The sequence below is a fragment of the Helianthus annuus genome, chromosome 13, assembly GCF_002127325.2.
Source record: "Helianthus annuus cultivar XRQ/B chromosome 13, HanXRQr2.0-SUNRISE, whole genome shotgun sequence".
In the NCBI taxonomy this organism is placed as follows: domain Eukaryota; kingdom Viridiplantae; phylum Streptophyta; class Magnoliopsida; order Asterales; family Asteraceae; genus Helianthus; species Helianthus annuus.
The window spans coordinates 73281158-73298368 of record NC_035445.2 but is presented as its reverse complement, the minus strand read 5'-3'; the positions used below and the strand labels follow the sequence as shown (position 1 = coordinate 73298368).

The window sequence follows — 17211 nt, the reverse complement described above, 5'->3', positions numbered from 1 at the left end:
TATCCATATACAATCTGCAAGTGGGCCTAGTATCCAAAAAGGCAAGGAATCTTCTGCAAGTGGGACAAAAAAGGGGTTTAAAAAGGGATTGGTAGAATGCAATGATAAAAGGAAGGGTAGGTTAAATAGTGTTGATTGTCCTTGGGTTTTGTACTTGTCTAGATTGAGTGATGAAGATGAGACTTGGGTGGTAAAGACTTACCAACCGGATCACAAGTGTCTCACATCCAGAAAAATACAGCCTTTCACTTCTACCTTCTTGGCTAAACAAGAGTTTGTGATGAATCAGATTGCAGCCAACCCTAATATTTCAGTAAGTAGGCTACAAGAAGAGCTTGGGAGGAAGTATGAGCTGTCTGTGACAAAAATGAAGGTATAAACCCTAATTTCTGCTTCTGTTTATTTTCTTTAATTATAAACCATTGACTAATTTTAAGTTGATTACAGGCTTTCAGGACAAAGCTCAAGGCCACCAAAAAGATTGAAGGGGACTTCAAAGTTCAGTATGCAAGCCTCAGGGACTATGTCATGGAACTGCACAGGACCAATCCAGGTACAACAGTTAAATTTGTTGTTGAGCCTGAGTGTAACCCACATGCACCCACAAGGATCTTCAAGAGGATTTACATTTGTCTGGTTCCTACAGTGTATTAAAGATGACTTGGATCTTCCAGATAATGCAAATTTCACCTTCATTTCTGACAGGCAAAAGGTATGGTATTAAATTCAGCAAGAGTCATTCAGCAATTAGCATAAGTCTGTTTTTTGTATGATTAATGTTTGAAATGTGATGAAACAGGGAATAATACCAGCCATAAGTCAGGTATTTCCAGCAGCTGAGCATAGATTTTGTGCAAGGCATATTTGGTAGAACATGAAACTTCAATGGAGAGGAGATGCCTTCAAGGATTGTCTTCAAAATGCATCCAAAGCTTATACAGTTCCAGATTTTGAAGCAAAAATGGAGGAGTTGAGGTTGTACAACATTGAAGCTTATAATTGGTTGGCAAGTATTCCACCCATTCACTGGAGCAGGTCTCATTTTACAGGTATATGCATACCAAAACTTATAACTGCTGTTTAACCTGTTTATTGATGTTTCTGTTGTTTATTGATGTTTCTGCTGTTTAATGCTGTTTATGTCTGTTTATTGATCATTCAGTTTGGCAATTTGATATACAGGTAGGGCACAATCTGATGTGGTGCTGAACAACATGTGTGAAGTCTTGAATGCAAGGACAGTCAATGGTCGAGACAAGCCTATAATTTCTGCTTTGGAGTTTGTCAGAGAGTATCTAATGCAGAGGATAGTGAATGTCATCAGGAAGATTCGGCAGACAAATGGTCCACTTACTCCTAGAGTTGCAAAGATCTTTGAAAACACAAAGAAATTAGCTGCAAATTATAATGTTAGGTGGAGTGGTGGGACAAAGTATCAAGTCAGTGGTAAGGTCACAGTGGATGGTGCTGCAACACATAAACAGTATGTTGTGGATGTTGTGGATAGGGTTTGCACTTGTAGAGAATGGGAAGTTTCAGGAATCCCTTGTAGGCATGCTGTGGCTGTCAATTGGGACATGGCAATGAATGGCCAAGAGGTTGGACCCCCAGAATCATGGGTTAATGAATGTTATTATCTTGAAACATGGAAGAGGGTTTACAGTCATACCATTGGTCCCATTAATGGTAGAGAATTATGGCCAAAATCACAGGTTCCAACCAACCTAACCCCACCTCTACACCACACACCTATCGGCAGACCTAAGAAGAAAAGAAGGAAGGATGCTGTGGAGTTGCAGGATGAAGTTGAAAGGGCTTCACAAGCAAGAAACAAGAGAAACAGGGCTGCTGAAGCTGATAACGAGCAGGCTGTGGTTGGTGGCAAATTCACAAGAAAATGGAAGTCCGTGAAGTGCCAGAAGTGTGGTGAAAAGGGCCACAACCAAAGAACTTGTGGAAGGACCAAAACAGTTGTCGGGCCGAAGAAAGGGAAGAAAGGTAAGAAGAAGAAAGATGGTAATCAACCTACTGAGGCTGGTGAGGGAGCTCCAACTGTTTAAGGGTTATGGTTCTTCGGGTTGTCGGGTTATGGTTTTTGGGTTGTCTTAAGGGTTATGGTTCTTTTGGGTTGTCTTAAAACAGTTATGCAGTCTTTTGTGTCTCTTTAGCTTATTAAAACACTATGACAATTATCATGTATGGTTGGATGTTTAATGTTCAGTCGTTTAAAGTTTATGGTTTGTAGTATTTTCTGTTTTACTTTCATGTTTGTGGTTTAAAGTTTGGACAAGTCATGTACAGGTTATTGTGTTCATTTGCAGCTCATGTTTGTGGTTTAAAGTTTGGACATGTCATGTACAGGTCATGCACAATGTCGTATGTGCAATGTACATTTTGCAGGAACATGTTATTATGTTCATTTATAGGAACAACTCATGCACAATGTCATTTGTGCAATGTGCATTTTGTAGGAACAGGTTCATACACAATTTCGTTTCGCATAAGATTCGACCAATATGTTTTGCACAATTTCGTTTCGCATAAGATTCGACCAATATGTTTGCACAATACACTTTGCACAATACATAGTTACTTCCAAACAACCTGCTGGTCATTGAATGCTAACCATATTTCACCAAACACAGTTTTCCAACATTTAAGACATTGAATGCTAACCATATTTCACCAAAACAACCAACTTCATTGAATGTTATCCATACATCAGATTTTCAAAAACATTACAACATCCTTAACATTTAACACATTACAATATCCATACAAATGCATTCAAGCCTTAACATATATCCAAAACACAAACCCTAAAACTATCAAAAGAACCGTAATAATCTTGTTCTTCAGCCGATTCTTTTCCCGCATCTTGGCTAACTCAACATCAACTTGGTTTCTGTGTCTTAGAAGCCCTGGAATAATTGCCACTGCACGACTGCACATTGGTGGGTCCACCCACCCTATGAATCTTCCACAGTTGGGATTCTACAGAGAAAGACGAAAGGATCAAACCTTTTAAGCCCTAGACTATTAAAATCGCTAATAGTATACATTACCATGGTTGGACAGGAGTAGAATCGGCGACCAGGGTTGAGATCAGTCCATGACGTAACTATGATTGCATCTTGGCCACAATTGCAGAGAACCATGACGATGATGGATTCGAGGCTGCTGAGGAAGATGAACAATGGAGAAGACGATGGAATCGATGCTGTTGGTGGTTAGGTTTGTGGGAAAAAGGGTGTTATTTAATAGGCAGAGAAAACAATGAATGTAAACTGACCAAAATACCCCTCACGTGATATGCACGTGGGGTCACTTAACAGAGAAAAGTAACTGAAGTTAGACCCAGGGACTATCCGGGAACAAAAATCGAAAACTTGGGGACTATTCAGGTAGTTTTAGAAACTTGGGGACTATAGGTGAAAAAAGGTGAAACCACAGGGACTATCCGGGCATTTTTCTCATTTTTCTACTTTAGTCCAAAATTTAAACTTTTGTATCTGGATTTATGTGGTTTTAATTTTGTTGTTATTTTCATCCAAAATCAAAATCTGGTCAGATTTTCAGTTGACGTCCAGTTTTTTTGTCTTTTTCCTCTCTTTTAATAAAGGGCAAAATGGACTTTTAACGTTTTATTATAACAAATTAAAAAAAATATCTGGCCATTTTGTCCTTAATTAAAATGGAGGAAAAAACAAAAAAAGTGGATGTTAACTAAAAAATCTGACCAGATTTTGATTTCGGATAAAAATGGCAACAAAATTGAAACCACGGGAACCCAGATTTAAAAGGTTTGAGTTTTGGAATAAAGTGTCAAAAGTGACCAAACCTCAAGTACCATTTGAGTAGTTCACTCTAAGTTTTATAAAACAATATATATATAAGTATTTTTAAAGGTTTAATAATGCTACAATTATGTGTTTTTTAGGAAAAATAACTACTAACCGAACTTTCAGCAAACAATTCGTGACCCGGGCGGCGAGAAGTTCGTTTATGTTCGTTCGTTTAATAAATGAATGAACGTGAACAAAAAATTCCGTTCAACTAGTTACATGAATGAACATGAACAGAGAAATGTAGTGTTCGTTTAGTTGTGTTCGTGAATGTTCGGTAATGTGTACGTGAATGTGTTCTTGAACATTCGTTTATATTTATTCATGTTCGTTTGTTTTGTTTTAATTAAAGATTTTTGTACTTTCATATTTTATTTATTTCATTACCCTAACAATTAAACTAGTAAACCCAATTTCTATCTTGTTTATGCATTTTTCCCCTTTCCTTTCTCTTTATTTATATCGACGAATACGATCGACCTTCCTTCGACGATTAGGGATTCAAGTTCTATCACAGCCCTGTCCGCCATCCACCTTTAGCCATCACAATGTTTGCGAATTTATATGTGTTCCTTTGTCTTCGTGAACCATTCGTGAACACGCTCATTTCCCTAGTGAACAGACATGAACATAAAATCTTGTTCGTTAAGTGTTCATGAACACGTTTATTTCCTTAACGAACGAACACGAACAAGGCTTTGTTCGTGTTCGTTCGGTTCATTTACAAGCCTACTCCTAAACCTACCTTGCAATATGATTCCACAAGATCTAGTTTCGTTCAAGTAAGGAATTCTAGCCAATCGAAAGAATCTTCATATCAATTAAAAGATCATTTTGATTCCATTAGTAATGAGGATTCAGAATATCAGACATGTTGTGGTTATGTGATAATGCCCAACTCAAGTCATGTGGCAATATCATAAACTTTAGTTGCAAAACTGCAGTAATCAAACTAAAATATAAATAACACAAAAACTCGACCATAAGAGTCTGGATGGATTATAGATGGTAAACAAAACGCAACTCAACAGTTCTAGTGTTTCAAAATGTAAGAACAAAAATGAACACAAATAGCGAAATAATGTAACCTAGTATCCACCCTTGAGATCGTTGACAACATCGTACGGAATAGGAGTAACGGTCTCTAGAGTTGTTCCTTCAACCATAAATCCTGGTTTGGGTCCCAAAGGTTGTCTTTTGGTACTGATGACGACACCCTTAGCCTTGGCTTCGGCTTTTAGTTGATCATTCTTCTTCACCCTTTGCTTGAACTCTTCGGTGCACCTGGATGGCATCACGTGCTCAATGCGCACATGGATTCTTTTCTTGATGATTCTGTTGCCAACCTGCATAACTAAATATATAAATACTAGAAAACTTTTTTAAAATTATTATCATACACATACAAAACACCGTATACAGCATGGTTTAGAAAGAGACACTTCCAAATTCGTGTATCTGTCTAAGCGATAAAAATAAATAAACTCAACGATTTTCACTAAAGAAACTAGTGTTGAGCTGAATCAGATCGATAGAAGTGTTTTAGCATTAGCAATACTTTATATGATGAAAAAGACTTCCCATAAATAACAAGTTTTATTTTTAATCACTAAAAAATGAATGAGGATGTTTTTTGTGTGGTTGAATAGTCTAATAAAGTAATAATCAATTTAGAGATAAAAGCATAACTTTGATATACTATAATTATGTATAGGAAAATCTTTTGAGTGACTTTCAACAGCTAAAAACCATACAAAAGGCAATATATTATTTAAAAAACTGGGATCTCATATAGTATCTTCAAAACTCAAAGACCAGAACACATGCAAAAAGTATTTAACCAGCTTAAAAATTAGTGACTCAAGCAAATGTCATAATATAAACTATGAATAACAAAGCTGAAATGAGCTTTATACATCTTAAACTACCAAAGATTAAAAAATCAAACTTAACCTAAACATAGGGAGGAGCAATAAAAAGCGGGTGCTATTTTATAAATAGCGATATACTATAATTTTTTTACAATTTATATGTATATTATATCAAAATACCCTGGTACATAAGTTATTTTACATATATATTTAACAAAAACCTAAAATCCAGCTATTTTATATATATAATACTAGTTGCTATTTATATTAAAGAGTTAAATGTCATTATAGTCCCTGTGGTTTGGGCCATTTTGCCAGTTTAGTCCAAAGGTTTCATTTTTCACATGTGGGTCCAAAAAGGTTTCACCGTTGACATTTTAGTCCACTAGGTTAGCTTCATCAATAATTTTTTCTTTTAACGAAAAGGGCAATTCAGTCATTTTATATGTAATTCTGTTAACTAGAAGGGCAATTCAGCCGTATAAAATGACCGAATTGCCCTTCTTGTTAAGAGAAAAAATGAATAAAGTTAACCCAGTGGACTAAAATGGCAATGGTGAAACCTTTTTGGACCCACATGCGAAAAATGAAATCTTTAAACTAAACTGGCAATTTAACTCTATATTAGAAAAATAAACCGTAGCTATAACGCTCGCTACGCTCACTATTGACCTATGCAGTTAATACGGTAAAATATCGGATATCTGTTGTCAACGAATGATATTTGAGATATAGGTTATTCTGACCGATATTTCACACCAATATTGTTAGCTTCACTTATGAATACACACAAATCAAACACCCAACTCTTCATCCAGACTAACAAAAGAACAATTCATCCAATCATTTCTACAAAAACCTAAATGCCATAACATCACTAGCTCAAAACTTTCATACCATGACCAAAGCAGCTACTAAAACATAAACAAAATAATTTATAACCAAAAAATAATATAACTTTAACCTGCTTGTTCATCTCAACACCAATAGCTCTCTTTGTAACGTTCCAGACCTGACCGGTACGGCCATGGTAGAACTTATGCGGCATACCTTTGTGCACGGCTCCGTTCACCTTAACATCGACATAATCTCCGACGTGGTAGGTTCTGAGATAAGTTGAAAGATGAATGGTACCCTTCTTCCTGAACCCTCTAGCGAACAGATCTCTTGTTCGTGACCTTAATCCATGTCCGGCCGGCATCTTTTCCTCACGGTTTCGATCGGTTTGTGAGTATGCAGCAAAAGGATGAAAACCCTAGATGTCTTGGTTTTAAAGGGTTTGGTTAGGGTTTCTGATTCATGTTTACGTGGGTTTGAAGCCCATTTAATTTGGGCCTAGTGGATACACCGGTTCTGGTTCGATTAACCGATTAATTTAACTTTTTGACTTTAACATGTTATTCTTTTTTTTTTTTTTTTTTTGGGTAAATTAACATGTTATTCTTTTAATTGGTCCGCTTAACTACTTTAATCGGTTTGGTTATTTAATCGGGTTTTTTGCCATTTTTCTGAATTTTTAGGGTTTTTTTTTTTTTTTCGATTAACTGGTCTATTGGTTAAAAAAACCGATTAATAATCAGTTTCTATACTAAATACTTATAACAGGTTGCTAACATACGGTTAAAAATAACCACTTACCGGTTATTCCTAAATTGGTTTATTAATCAGTTATCTTGTGCACCTCTATATATGTCTACTTGTTATTCTTTAATGTGTTTTTTTCTTGTGGATCGTATCCTTGAATTATGGGTTACCATAAGTTCTATGATTTCATAAATTTGTAACATCAGTCAAATTGGGTATTAGGAAAAAAAAAAATCCGACCCGTTTTAAAACTCGAATCCAAACTCTTGTAAACCAAAATTTTTCGTGAAATATAATGATGAAATTTATTTATTTATTTTCATTTAATACCAAACAAACTAAGCTTATAACTCCGATTGTGTCACCTATGTCTAAAAAGTTAAAGCAACTTTACAAATGAATTATGCTTGTTTATTATTTATTTTCTTATTTTACAATTTACACACATGTTAAAAGAAAGAAATAATGAATTTTAATAATTCTACTATTAGCTGTTGACCAGTAACGATCCCAACTTCAAAAATAACCAACGCTGGTTCCCTTATCCTTTTTGGTTTAGTAAAGGTCCATTGGTTTACTATATCTGAAAAGTTGGGACCACCACTGGTTATTTTTTAAGTTGAGACCGTTACCGACAAACAGCTAATAGTTGGGATTATTAATATCCATCATTCCTAAAAGAAAGAGTGGTAAATAAATGATAGTGAAACTCACAACTCAGTTAAGCTTAGGTTGTAAAGTTTAGTGGGCTAAAGTGAGTTTACTACAACTTTAACTAAACACTACAAATCTACAATACATGCTATGTGTCTAACATTATTTTCTAGTTCCAGATTTATAGCATGTAAACTAAAAGATACGATAAAAAAACATATAGTTTGTTGATGACGAAAACATATATAACTTTACTATCTTTTGGCAAAATAAACCTTTAAATATTAGCAACAATCTTCAACAAAAACAAAAACATCCTTCAATAATTAAACTTAATCCAAGCATGAACTCCAAAAAACATAACATCTTAAATCCATAAAAGCTTTCCTATGAGTTCTTAAAGTTAATAAAACCCACAATCGGGCAGCTTAAAACTGAAATCCGACCACCATTAATCGACACCTGTTCAAAAATCAAACACGAGTAAAAGATGGAGATATAAACGAATAAAGCGTTTTATACAACATCATATTACCCATTTTAACCCATTCCCAGAGTCCAGATTCGTAACTGTGGCAACCAACTACAAAAATCGTATAAATAGCAAAAACTTTCTATAAATTTTCAAAAACAGTAATTTTTGTAAAAAAATATTACTTTCATTTAAATGTTAGATACTTACTTGTTACTTAAAGTTTAAACTAACATTGAAATGGCGCGTAAAATGCGCAAAATGACAATAACGACATTCAAAAGTCAAAACTGTTGATTTGGTAAATAGTTGCTATTAAAAAAATTGCTAACAAAGAAGACTAACCTTGAGAAAGTTAGTCTGTGTAGTTACATGAGCTTTTCAGTGAGTGATCGACTTCAAACTAACGTTTTTGTTAATTCTGTAAAATGCAAAAAAAAAACAGTTAACTTGTGAACAAAAATGTGAGCATCAAGATTCAAGAAACAACATGACGTTATTTGTGCGCTGTTAAATCAATATCATACGTTAAAACAGTTATGAAAATGTACCTTTGCGGAAGGACCACTATCAGAAACGACGTTTACATCCAAAAACGCGTTTTCTTCATCAACTTTTGAAAAATCAAGGATCCGTTTTGCAAATAAACTGCTTCCCATTGTTTTCAAATTAACCATGCTCTTAGGCTTGTTATCCTCAGTACCCACTGATCTCTTCGGAGTTGACAAATCCGGTGTTTCGATATTTAACTCGTTAATCACTAACGGATTTTTCATCGGCGTGTTTTCGTTAGCAACCTCGAGAGCCGTTTCTTGTTTCACAGACGGAATTGCTGAGAAGCGTCTTTTAAAAGACGGAGGCAAGTGAGAAGCGTTAAGTGGCTCGGTTTCATCAACATTTGGTAGTATTCGGACTGATGAGTTCATGGGTAACGGGTTTGCAGAAATAGTAATTTCTTTTCGGTTAAATGGCTCTGGTAGTTCAGCCTCAGGCACATCATAATCCTGTTTCAGTTATGAATTGTAAGCATAACATGTAAATGTAGAAAAATGGATTTTAGTTATAACACAAAGTTTGTTATACGGGTCAAAACATGGTTAAAAAGATTATATGTTGACCACAATAACTAATTTGTTAATTATTGTTACAAAAACAATATTATTACATCACTAAATTATTGTCCACATACAATAAAAAGTGTGAAATGCCATTTTCGTCCCTGAGGTTTGGCCAGTTTTGCGACTTTAGTCCGGTTTGTTTATCCGCATCTGGATCCAAAAGGTTTGAAATCTTGCCATTTTCATCCAACTCGTTAACTCCATCCATATTTCTCCGTCAAGGCAAAGGTATTTCCGTCTTTTTTCTTAACATAAAGGGCAATTCGGTCTTTTTCACTTTATCTACATGCATTTAAAACACCCTTACTAAAAAAGTTAAATCCCCTGACTTTAAGTTAACAAAAAAGACAGAAATGCCCCTGACCTAACAGAGAAAATGGACGGAGTTAACGAGCCAAATGAAAATGGCAAGATTTCAAACCCTTTGAATCCAGATGCAGAAAAACAAACCTTTGGACGGAAGTTGCAAACTGGCCAAAACTCAAGAGACGAAAATGGCATTTTACTCCATTAACTATTATACATATACATATCATACACACATATATAAAGAGAAAGAATTACCTCTGAATGTTCATTGAAAATTTTGAAAAGTCTAGTTGAAACTAGACGAGAAAGAGCGATATAATCGGAGTGTTCATTGTGACCTTCAACGACATCAAAGAGCAATGTAACTTTAATGTCTGGTTCCATGCACAAAGTCTTTTTGTTGTGTAATAAAATCTTATCGGTCTGAACGGCCTCAGGAAGAATGAACTTTATCTGTGCAAGATTTTTGTAAGAAAACTTCCTGAAAATGAAAAGCATATAAAAGTTTAGTAATCAGTTTATATATATATATTATATATATATATACACACAGATATGTATAGATTATGATAAAAATAAAATAAAACGAGTTTCAATTTTTAGTTACCTCAATGTAAGTGCTTCCACTACACGACGTATATTCTGAAAACTGGGCAACTGTTTACGCAGATTAAGCAGCCTTAATGAAGTAGTCATACGGTCAAAAAGCTCAGAAAGAAGCTTGTACCTGATATAAACAAGAACAAATATTGTAGTTTTAGATTTTCTGGTTATGTTTTGTTTATGAATGATAAGATTAGAATTATATTTTATCTTTAACGGCCTAACAGAACAAACAGGCAAAGTGAAAAAAAAAAATATAGCATATTAATGTATACAACCTCCTTAATCAACTTATTCAAATAATTATAAACTTTTAAAAACATATAATACGTGTAATCATACACTTAAACACTCACATTAATTACTAGCTTATGTGACAAATATGATTACGTACAATTTAAAGGTGGCATATTCAACTCATTTGCTTATTGGTGGGTCCACTAGAGTTTTTCTCTAATAGAATAACTACCTTAAAAAGGGGTCTAAAACAATTTCTTCAAGTAAAAGCTCCAAAACAATTTCTTCAAATAACTAAAATTTATTTATGAAAACATATATCTCAAATCATAATTGACCTGCTGGTAAATCATTCAAAGCATAACGTGTGTAATGAGAAACTCACTTCTCAGGGAGTTCAGCAGGTTCCTTTTTGCAACTGTCATTCACAGTCTCTTCTGTCTTCTCCAGTGTCGGAGACACCGAACCAGAATCTAAATGCGAAATTTCATGAATTTGTGGTTTTTTTGTTGGGCTAAATAATTCTGAGCATGATTTATGAGCCACAGGTAAAATATCTGCATCTTCTTCAACCTCGTACGGATTTTGATCCATGGCTTGCCTAAAAAACAATAATTAAATTTATTTACAAAAAATATATAATTCTAAGCATATTTAACAGTTAAGTAGTTAACACCTGTTCATTTTGCCAACTAAAGGTTAAATCATTCAAAGCATAATGTGTGTAATGAAAGACTTACTTCTCTGAAGATTTAGCATTTTCTTTTTTGCACCTGTTGTTCACAGTCTCTTCGGTCTTCTGAGGTGTCGGTGTGACCAAACCAACGTCAAAGCTTGGGGTCTCATGAATATACGGTTTTTTTGTTGGAGTCGAAAATTCTGAGCATGATTTTTGAGCCGCGGGTAAAATGTTGACCGTTTGTTCAACCTCGTGCTGTTTTTGATCCATGCCTGTTTAAAAAAAAAAAAAAAAACAATAAAATTTACACAAGAAGAAAGCTGGAAAATATAACCAACTACTTAAATGGTTCAAATAAAATAAAAGCTTAGATTAAATAAGATAACTGCGTACACGAGAACACAATTTCCAATTAAGTGTATTCTAGAAAACAAGCATATTACCCACATAACCCCAAAAGTTGTATCATTATAAAGTGAATAGTTAAACAAAAGAAAGCATATACAAGGCAAACTAATTTGTAATTTTGTTTTAATGTATAATATATAGTTTGTATAAAAATTCTTTAGTGTTATTGTTGATTAGCTATCTAGTTATCTATGGCTAATTCCCATGGTAAAAAAAAAAACAACAATTAGTGATCTTCTAATGATTAATAAATTTGCTGTTTAACCGTAAGGTAAGAAATAATTGAGTGAAAGCATAAGGTAATCAAAATATATAAAATGCAATACTTGTGAAATAGATCAAATTAGTTTTAAAAAGCGCGCCTCAAGCGCTTAAGCGCGAGGCGCAACAAAGCGCACACCCTGTGGCTTTTTTGCTCAGCGCCTAGAGTAATTACAAGAAGCCCCAAAAAGGCGCACTTTTTTGGGATTTTTCTGGGCTTTCTTGGCCTGAGGCGCGCACCTCTTGTACCTGAGGCGTTTTTATGCATCTAACTGTCGTACCTTGGGTTTTTTGGCTTGTACATTTAGTTAAAATCATACAAAAACCTTGCTTATAGCTATATTTTGGGTAGGGAAAAGCTAAAAACCAATGGGATATATTAAAAATATACATAATTAGCTTGTGCCTCAGGTACGAAAAGCATACCGCTTTTGCGCTTTGCACCTTGGTTTTAGACCTTGTCGCTTTTGTGCGCCTCTTGCTTTTTAAAACCAAGGATCCAATATAAGGATCAGAATGCTGCTACTATTTAAGACTTTTATAAAATGTTTCTGAATTGAAGTGCGCTTAAACTTTTAAAACGGTTTAATTCTACTATATGCTAATGAGCAATGCAAAGCAGTGTTTAGCCTAACATAACATAACCCTTCATTTCCAAGCAAACCTTAATTTCTTCAATTTTAAACTTAATACAAATTGTGAAAGGATATTGTTAAACACAATATTCTGAACAACGCTTACCAAAATTGCATGATATCATGCTTTTTTTCCACATAAATTCATATCATTATTTGAACAATACTAGAGTAAGAGATACTTAAGTGAAAGCATGAGCTTGGTTTTAAAAAGCGTGTAGCGATTTGATGTGTTTTGATCCCAAAAGCCGATGTGTGATGCGCAATGCACGAAGTGCACGCATCACGTACGCGAGGCATTCTTTATTAAAAAATATCATAGCTAATATTTCAACTTGTCAACCTTTAAACACTAATATATAAGATAAATTCATCATCTATAGTCAGATTTGTTCAATCGATGGTCTAATTTGTTCAGATATCTGTCAACTGTATAAGGCGCCACATCAGACCGCATCATGTGATGCGTGCATTATGCGCTCCTGATGCACGCATTTTAAAACCAAGAGCATGAGGTCATCAAAATATACAAAATGCAACTTTCGTAAAACAAATAAACTTATGAAGACTAAAAAAACTCCTACTACGTAAGATTTTTATAAAAAGCTTCTGCAGAACCAACCGTCTTTAAGCATCTTTAACATATACCTTCATTTCCATGTAAACCCTAACTTCATCCATTTTACAAACTTATCACAAAATGTTTCAAATTTATTGAGCACCAAAGTTCCACTCAGTACAATAATATCTCACTTTCAAACCGAATTAAAAGCAGTAAAACTAATAGATATACATACTTTAGACAATTATATTAGCTTATAATTATTTGTAATTGTCTTAGGTAGGTTTAATATTATCTCTAAATTATGTATATCTACTAAAAACAAATAACAAAACATCATCACTTCTACCTTCAAATACACATTTTTTCAGTTGTTTTTCCAATAAAACATTGCCAAACACAATAATCTCAACAACAATTACAAAAACTGAACAACGCAAAGCTCTTTTCCACACAGATTTAGGGTTTTAAGTTTAACTTTTAGCAACAAAATACAGACTTGTTAACAATAAAGATCTAGTAACAAACGTATGATGATCCACACTAACAATCGTACTTCAAATGCGTGGATGGACAGATCGATTGAAATGTTGGAAAAACCTAGATGAATGTATAATAGTTGCGAGTAAATATGATTAGATAAAATGGGTAAACGATGTACGAACCTGTGAATTTGAAGGTTGAAAATGTATTTAGATGAAAGGGAATGTTGAATTGAAGGTGGAAGATAAGATGAAGAAATAAGGGGAATGGGAGGGAGGGTTTAGAGCGTGAAACTGTGAAAGTAGTGAGTGGATTTCAATTTTCAAATTTGGGTATAACTCCACATGTTCCCACACATATTTTTTTCTTAATTTAAAATTAGAGAAAAATGATCGGATAGTCCCTGTGGTTTGTTCATTTTTCACCTTTAGTCCCTAACTTTCTAAAATTACACCTATAGTCCCCAAATTTTTGAATTTTGTTCCCGGATAGTCCCTGGCGTTGATGGGGGTTAGTTTTTGGTGTTAGATGTAAGTGAAATGACAAAAATACTCTTACTGTCAAATTAATAACTAAAAAGTTAAAAGAAATATAATAATATTTTACAATTATGTGGGACCCACCACCCACTTCATCTTCCCCACTCCACACCACCATCTCCACCTTCAACCACCACCACTGCCACAAGCATCCCCGCCATCACCACCGCCGCCATCTTCACCGCTGAATATTTGGTTATCTTGTCTAAAAATGGAACCAGTTAGGTAGTTTCCATGTGTCCAAAGTAGAATGAGCAGAGTAATGAAGAAAAAATGCTTCCTCATGGTAAACCAACATTTTGCTGGTAAAATCTTTGATCTATATACAGCAGGTTGGTAAAGGTGACTTCTGTTAAACAAATAGTGAGTTTCAGAAGATTTGGTTTCTCTAGGGTTAGATTCTGGCCAAAAGCTAATGTAATACGACCACTGGCTAATCTTAAATCGTCATCGCGACTGCAAATTTCACATGCTATTAAGGAATTCAAGGTCGTAAATGTCGTTCTTCAGGATCTACATGCCACCTTAAAAGATGTGCAAAGTAAAGCTCCTGAAAATTAGGTTCGTTAGTGTTCAGTTATAATGACGTGCACAGAAACTTTAGGAATTTTATATCTCGAGTAAACAGATCCGACACGTTGCCTCGCATGTATATGGTTGTCGTTGATGTTCAAAAAGCTTATGATTCCATCAATCACGATAAACTGCTTCATCTGATGAAAGATGTTATAGTCGATGATCATCTATTGCATCAAACACACCAAATTATCACCTCAAACCAACATTTTCAAGTGCTTCCATACATCAATTTGTGTAAACAGTTCCGATCTCATGCTCAAAGTCGCTCATCTCATAACATTATTCTCGATCAGGTATCACTTTTGCTTTAATCCTTTCCTTTCTATGATACAATAAAAATAATCATTTTGATAAATACCTTAGGGAAGAAGCAGAATAGCAGCGAAAGATGATCTCCATTTTAATCTTCAACAACATATGAAGAACACCTGTTGTATATAGATCAAAGATTTTACAACATGGTTGTGGCAGTGGTAGCTACGGTGAGTTTGGGGGGGGGGGGGGGGGTAGATGATGGTGTTGTGTAAGATGAAGTAGGTAGGGTGGGTGGTGGGTCCCACATAAATTATTGTAAATTAATTAAATTTCTTTTAATTTTTAGTTATTAATTTGATAGTAAGGGTATTTTTGTCATTTCACATGCACCTAACACCAAAAACTAACCCCCATCCATGCCAGGGACTATCCGGGAACGAAATTCAAAAACTTGGGGACTATAGGTGTAATTTTAGAAAGTTAGGGACTAAAGGTGAAAAATAGGCAAACCACAGGGATTATCCGAGCATTTTTCTCTTAAAATTATAAACACCTCTATGGTGTTATTGTGTTACGTGTTTTAGACACGAAACCTTTTTTTTTTAGACACGAAACTTATTAACGTCAAATAGGGGTATGAATTTCTACACGACACGAACTTAACACGAGATTCACGGGTTTAGATTTAGTCTAAACGGTGTCGGGTCAGTTTCAGCTTGAACCCGTAAACTCGTTTAGGTTAACGGGCGGGGTTCAGGTCAACCCGATAAGGTTGGTGGGTTGACCCATTTAACATATTTATATTATACTAGGTTTTTACCCGGGATTGCTTCCCCGGCTCGGGAAACTTATTTATATTAATTACTATTTGTTACTAATACGACCACATTACATCAACCATCCCATTCGATTCAACAACAGTGTCTTCAAATCACCGGATTAGATCATGAACCCATATTAGAGGTCAAACAAAAGCACAACAGGACCACATGAATAATATCATGAACCCATATCAGATGTTGGAAGCACTGTCAAGGGGAAAGCTTAGTGTAAATACTGCTTATTGTGGATCTTGTTGTACTGAACCAGTTTTGGCTTTTATCATCTGTTCCTCTGTAAGGTTCAATCCCAACAATCTCCCCCTGGAACAAATGATGTCAAAACCATTCATTATTGAAAATCTTCTGCATTAGTCAGCTTTTGCTGAGCTGTCATCTTCAAGTGTCATTCTCTTGATGGCCTCTTTAAAATACACAGCTTCTTGCTTTTTCTCTTTTGCACCAGTCAGCTTTTGCCTCTTTCTTTGGTTTAACATAATGACAGAGGTATCTGATGATGTGAACAGTGGTTCAGAAGTGTGGACCTGCTTCTTTGAATTGTCAGTGGTTTTGTAATCAGGCTTCTTTGGAAGGCTAGGATCTGTTTCTCTCCTTTTTCTCAGTCTTTCATAAGCTTCATCAGTGTACTGCTTTGTCCATTTTGCTATGGCCTTGGCAGTTCCAACCTTTGCATCAACCAACTCTTGTTTCTTTCTTTTATACTCCAAGGTAAGATCATCAATAGCCTTTTTGTATTTACGCCAGTTTGGTGCTGACCTTTTCATGCTTGGATCTCTTTTTGTTCTTTCAATTCTATTGAGTTCTGTCTTGAGAGCAACAAGTGGCCAATCTTGGAATTGTTCTTCCTTGGCAGGGTAGAACTTCTCACTCATGATTAGTGCCAGAATGTCTTTTTTCAGATCCTTTTGCAGGCCAACTTATGGTGGTAAATTTGACATTTCTTTACTCAAATCTCTAGCATAGTCTTCCAGGAGCTTGACTTTGGTGAGTAAAAACTGAGAATGACTTGAAACCACATTGTCATTTTCTCCTTCGCATTCAAGTCTAGCTCTTATTTCAGCTTGTCTAGCTTTTAGTTTTAGATATCCATCCATGTTTTTTGGATCTCTAAAACCAAACAGAGAAAGGAATTTCCTTTTTGAAGGATCATCCACTGTGTAGAACTGCCTCATTTCATTCATTACTGCATGGAGTTCCAGTGGATAACTGGCAGCTACTGGTGTAGTATCTGCAGAGTCCTATCCTTGAAGAGCTATTGGATCTTTGATTGGATTGACC

The 17211-nt window shown here is 35.0% G+C and overlaps 3 protein-coding genes across 3 annotated transcripts; 1 reads left to right on the top strand and 2 right to left on the bottom strand.

Annotated features, from left to right (window-relative positions):
* The first annotated feature begins 614 nt into the window (after positions 1-614).
* Positions 615-2151, top strand: LOC110875180. Its single transcript, XM_022123379.2, has 3 exons — positions 615-712; positions 800-1049; positions 1183-2151. The coding sequence occupies exons 2-3, from the start codon at positions 875-877 to the stop codon at positions 2058-2060; spliced, it is 1053 nt and encodes a 350-aa protein (XP_021979071.1). The 5' UTR covers positions 615-712; positions 800-874; the 3' UTR covers positions 2061-2151.
* Positions 2152-4789: 2638 nt separating this feature from the next.
* On the bottom strand, positions 4790-6972 carry LOC110877062 (60S ribosomal protein L21-1). Its single transcript, XM_022125221.2, has 2 exons — positions 6681-6972; positions 4790-5191 (listed from the first exon to the last, which is right to left on the bottom strand). The coding sequence occupies exons 1-2, from the start codon at positions 6915-6917 to the stop codon at positions 4934-4936; spliced, it is 495 nt and encodes a 164-aa protein (XP_021980913.1). The 5' UTR covers positions 6918-6972; the 3' UTR covers positions 4790-4933.
* A 1241-nt stretch (positions 6973-8213) lies between these two features.
* LOC110877063 (CDT1-like protein a, chloroplastic) lies at positions 8214-14047 on the bottom strand. The gene is made up of 8 exons (XM_022125222.2): positions 13904-14047; positions 11434-11644; positions 11079-11294; positions 10461-10580; positions 10109-10334; positions 8978-9430; positions 8772-8847; positions 8214-8416 (listed from the first exon to the last, which is right to left on the bottom strand). The coding sequence occupies exons 2-7, from the start codon at positions 11640-11642 to the stop codon at positions 8842-8844; spliced, it is 1230 nt and encodes a 409-aa protein (XP_021980914.1). The 5' UTR covers positions 11643-11644; positions 13904-14047; the 3' UTR covers positions 8214-8416; positions 8772-8841.
* Between the last annotated feature and the right edge of the window lie 3164 nt (positions 14048-17211).

Excerpts from the sequence above, each read along its gene's own strand:
- LOC110875180 (XM_022123379.2), top strand. The coding sequence starts at position 875 with ATGAAACTTCAATGGAGAGGAGATGCCTTCAAGGATTGTCTTCAAAAT. Across the intron at positions 1,050-1,182 it reads GAGCAGGTCTCATTTTACAG|GTAGGGCACAATCTGATGTG; the intron begins GTATATGCATAC and ends TTTGATATACAG.
- LOC110877062 (XM_022125221.2), bottom strand. The coding sequence starts at position 6,917 with ATGCCGGCCGGACATGGATTAAGGTCACGAACAAGAGATCTGTTCGCT. Across the intron at positions 5,192-6,680 it reads GTGTTGAGATGAACAAGCAG|GTTGGCAACAGAATCATCAA; the intron begins GTTAAAGTTATA and ends TTAGTTATGCAG.
- LOC110877063 (XM_022125222.2), bottom strand. The coding sequence starts at position 11,642 with ATGGATCAAAAACAGCACGAGGTTGAACAAACGGTCAACATTTTACCC. Across the intron at positions 11,295-11,433 it reads AATGCTAAATCTTCAGAGAA|GCAAGCCATGGATCAAAATC; the intron begins GTAAGTCTTTCA and ends ATTGTTTTTTAG. Across the intron at positions 9,431-10,108 it reads TTTTCAATGAACATTCAGAG|GATTATGATGTGCCTGAGGC; the intron begins GTAATTCTTTCT and ends TAACTGAAACAG.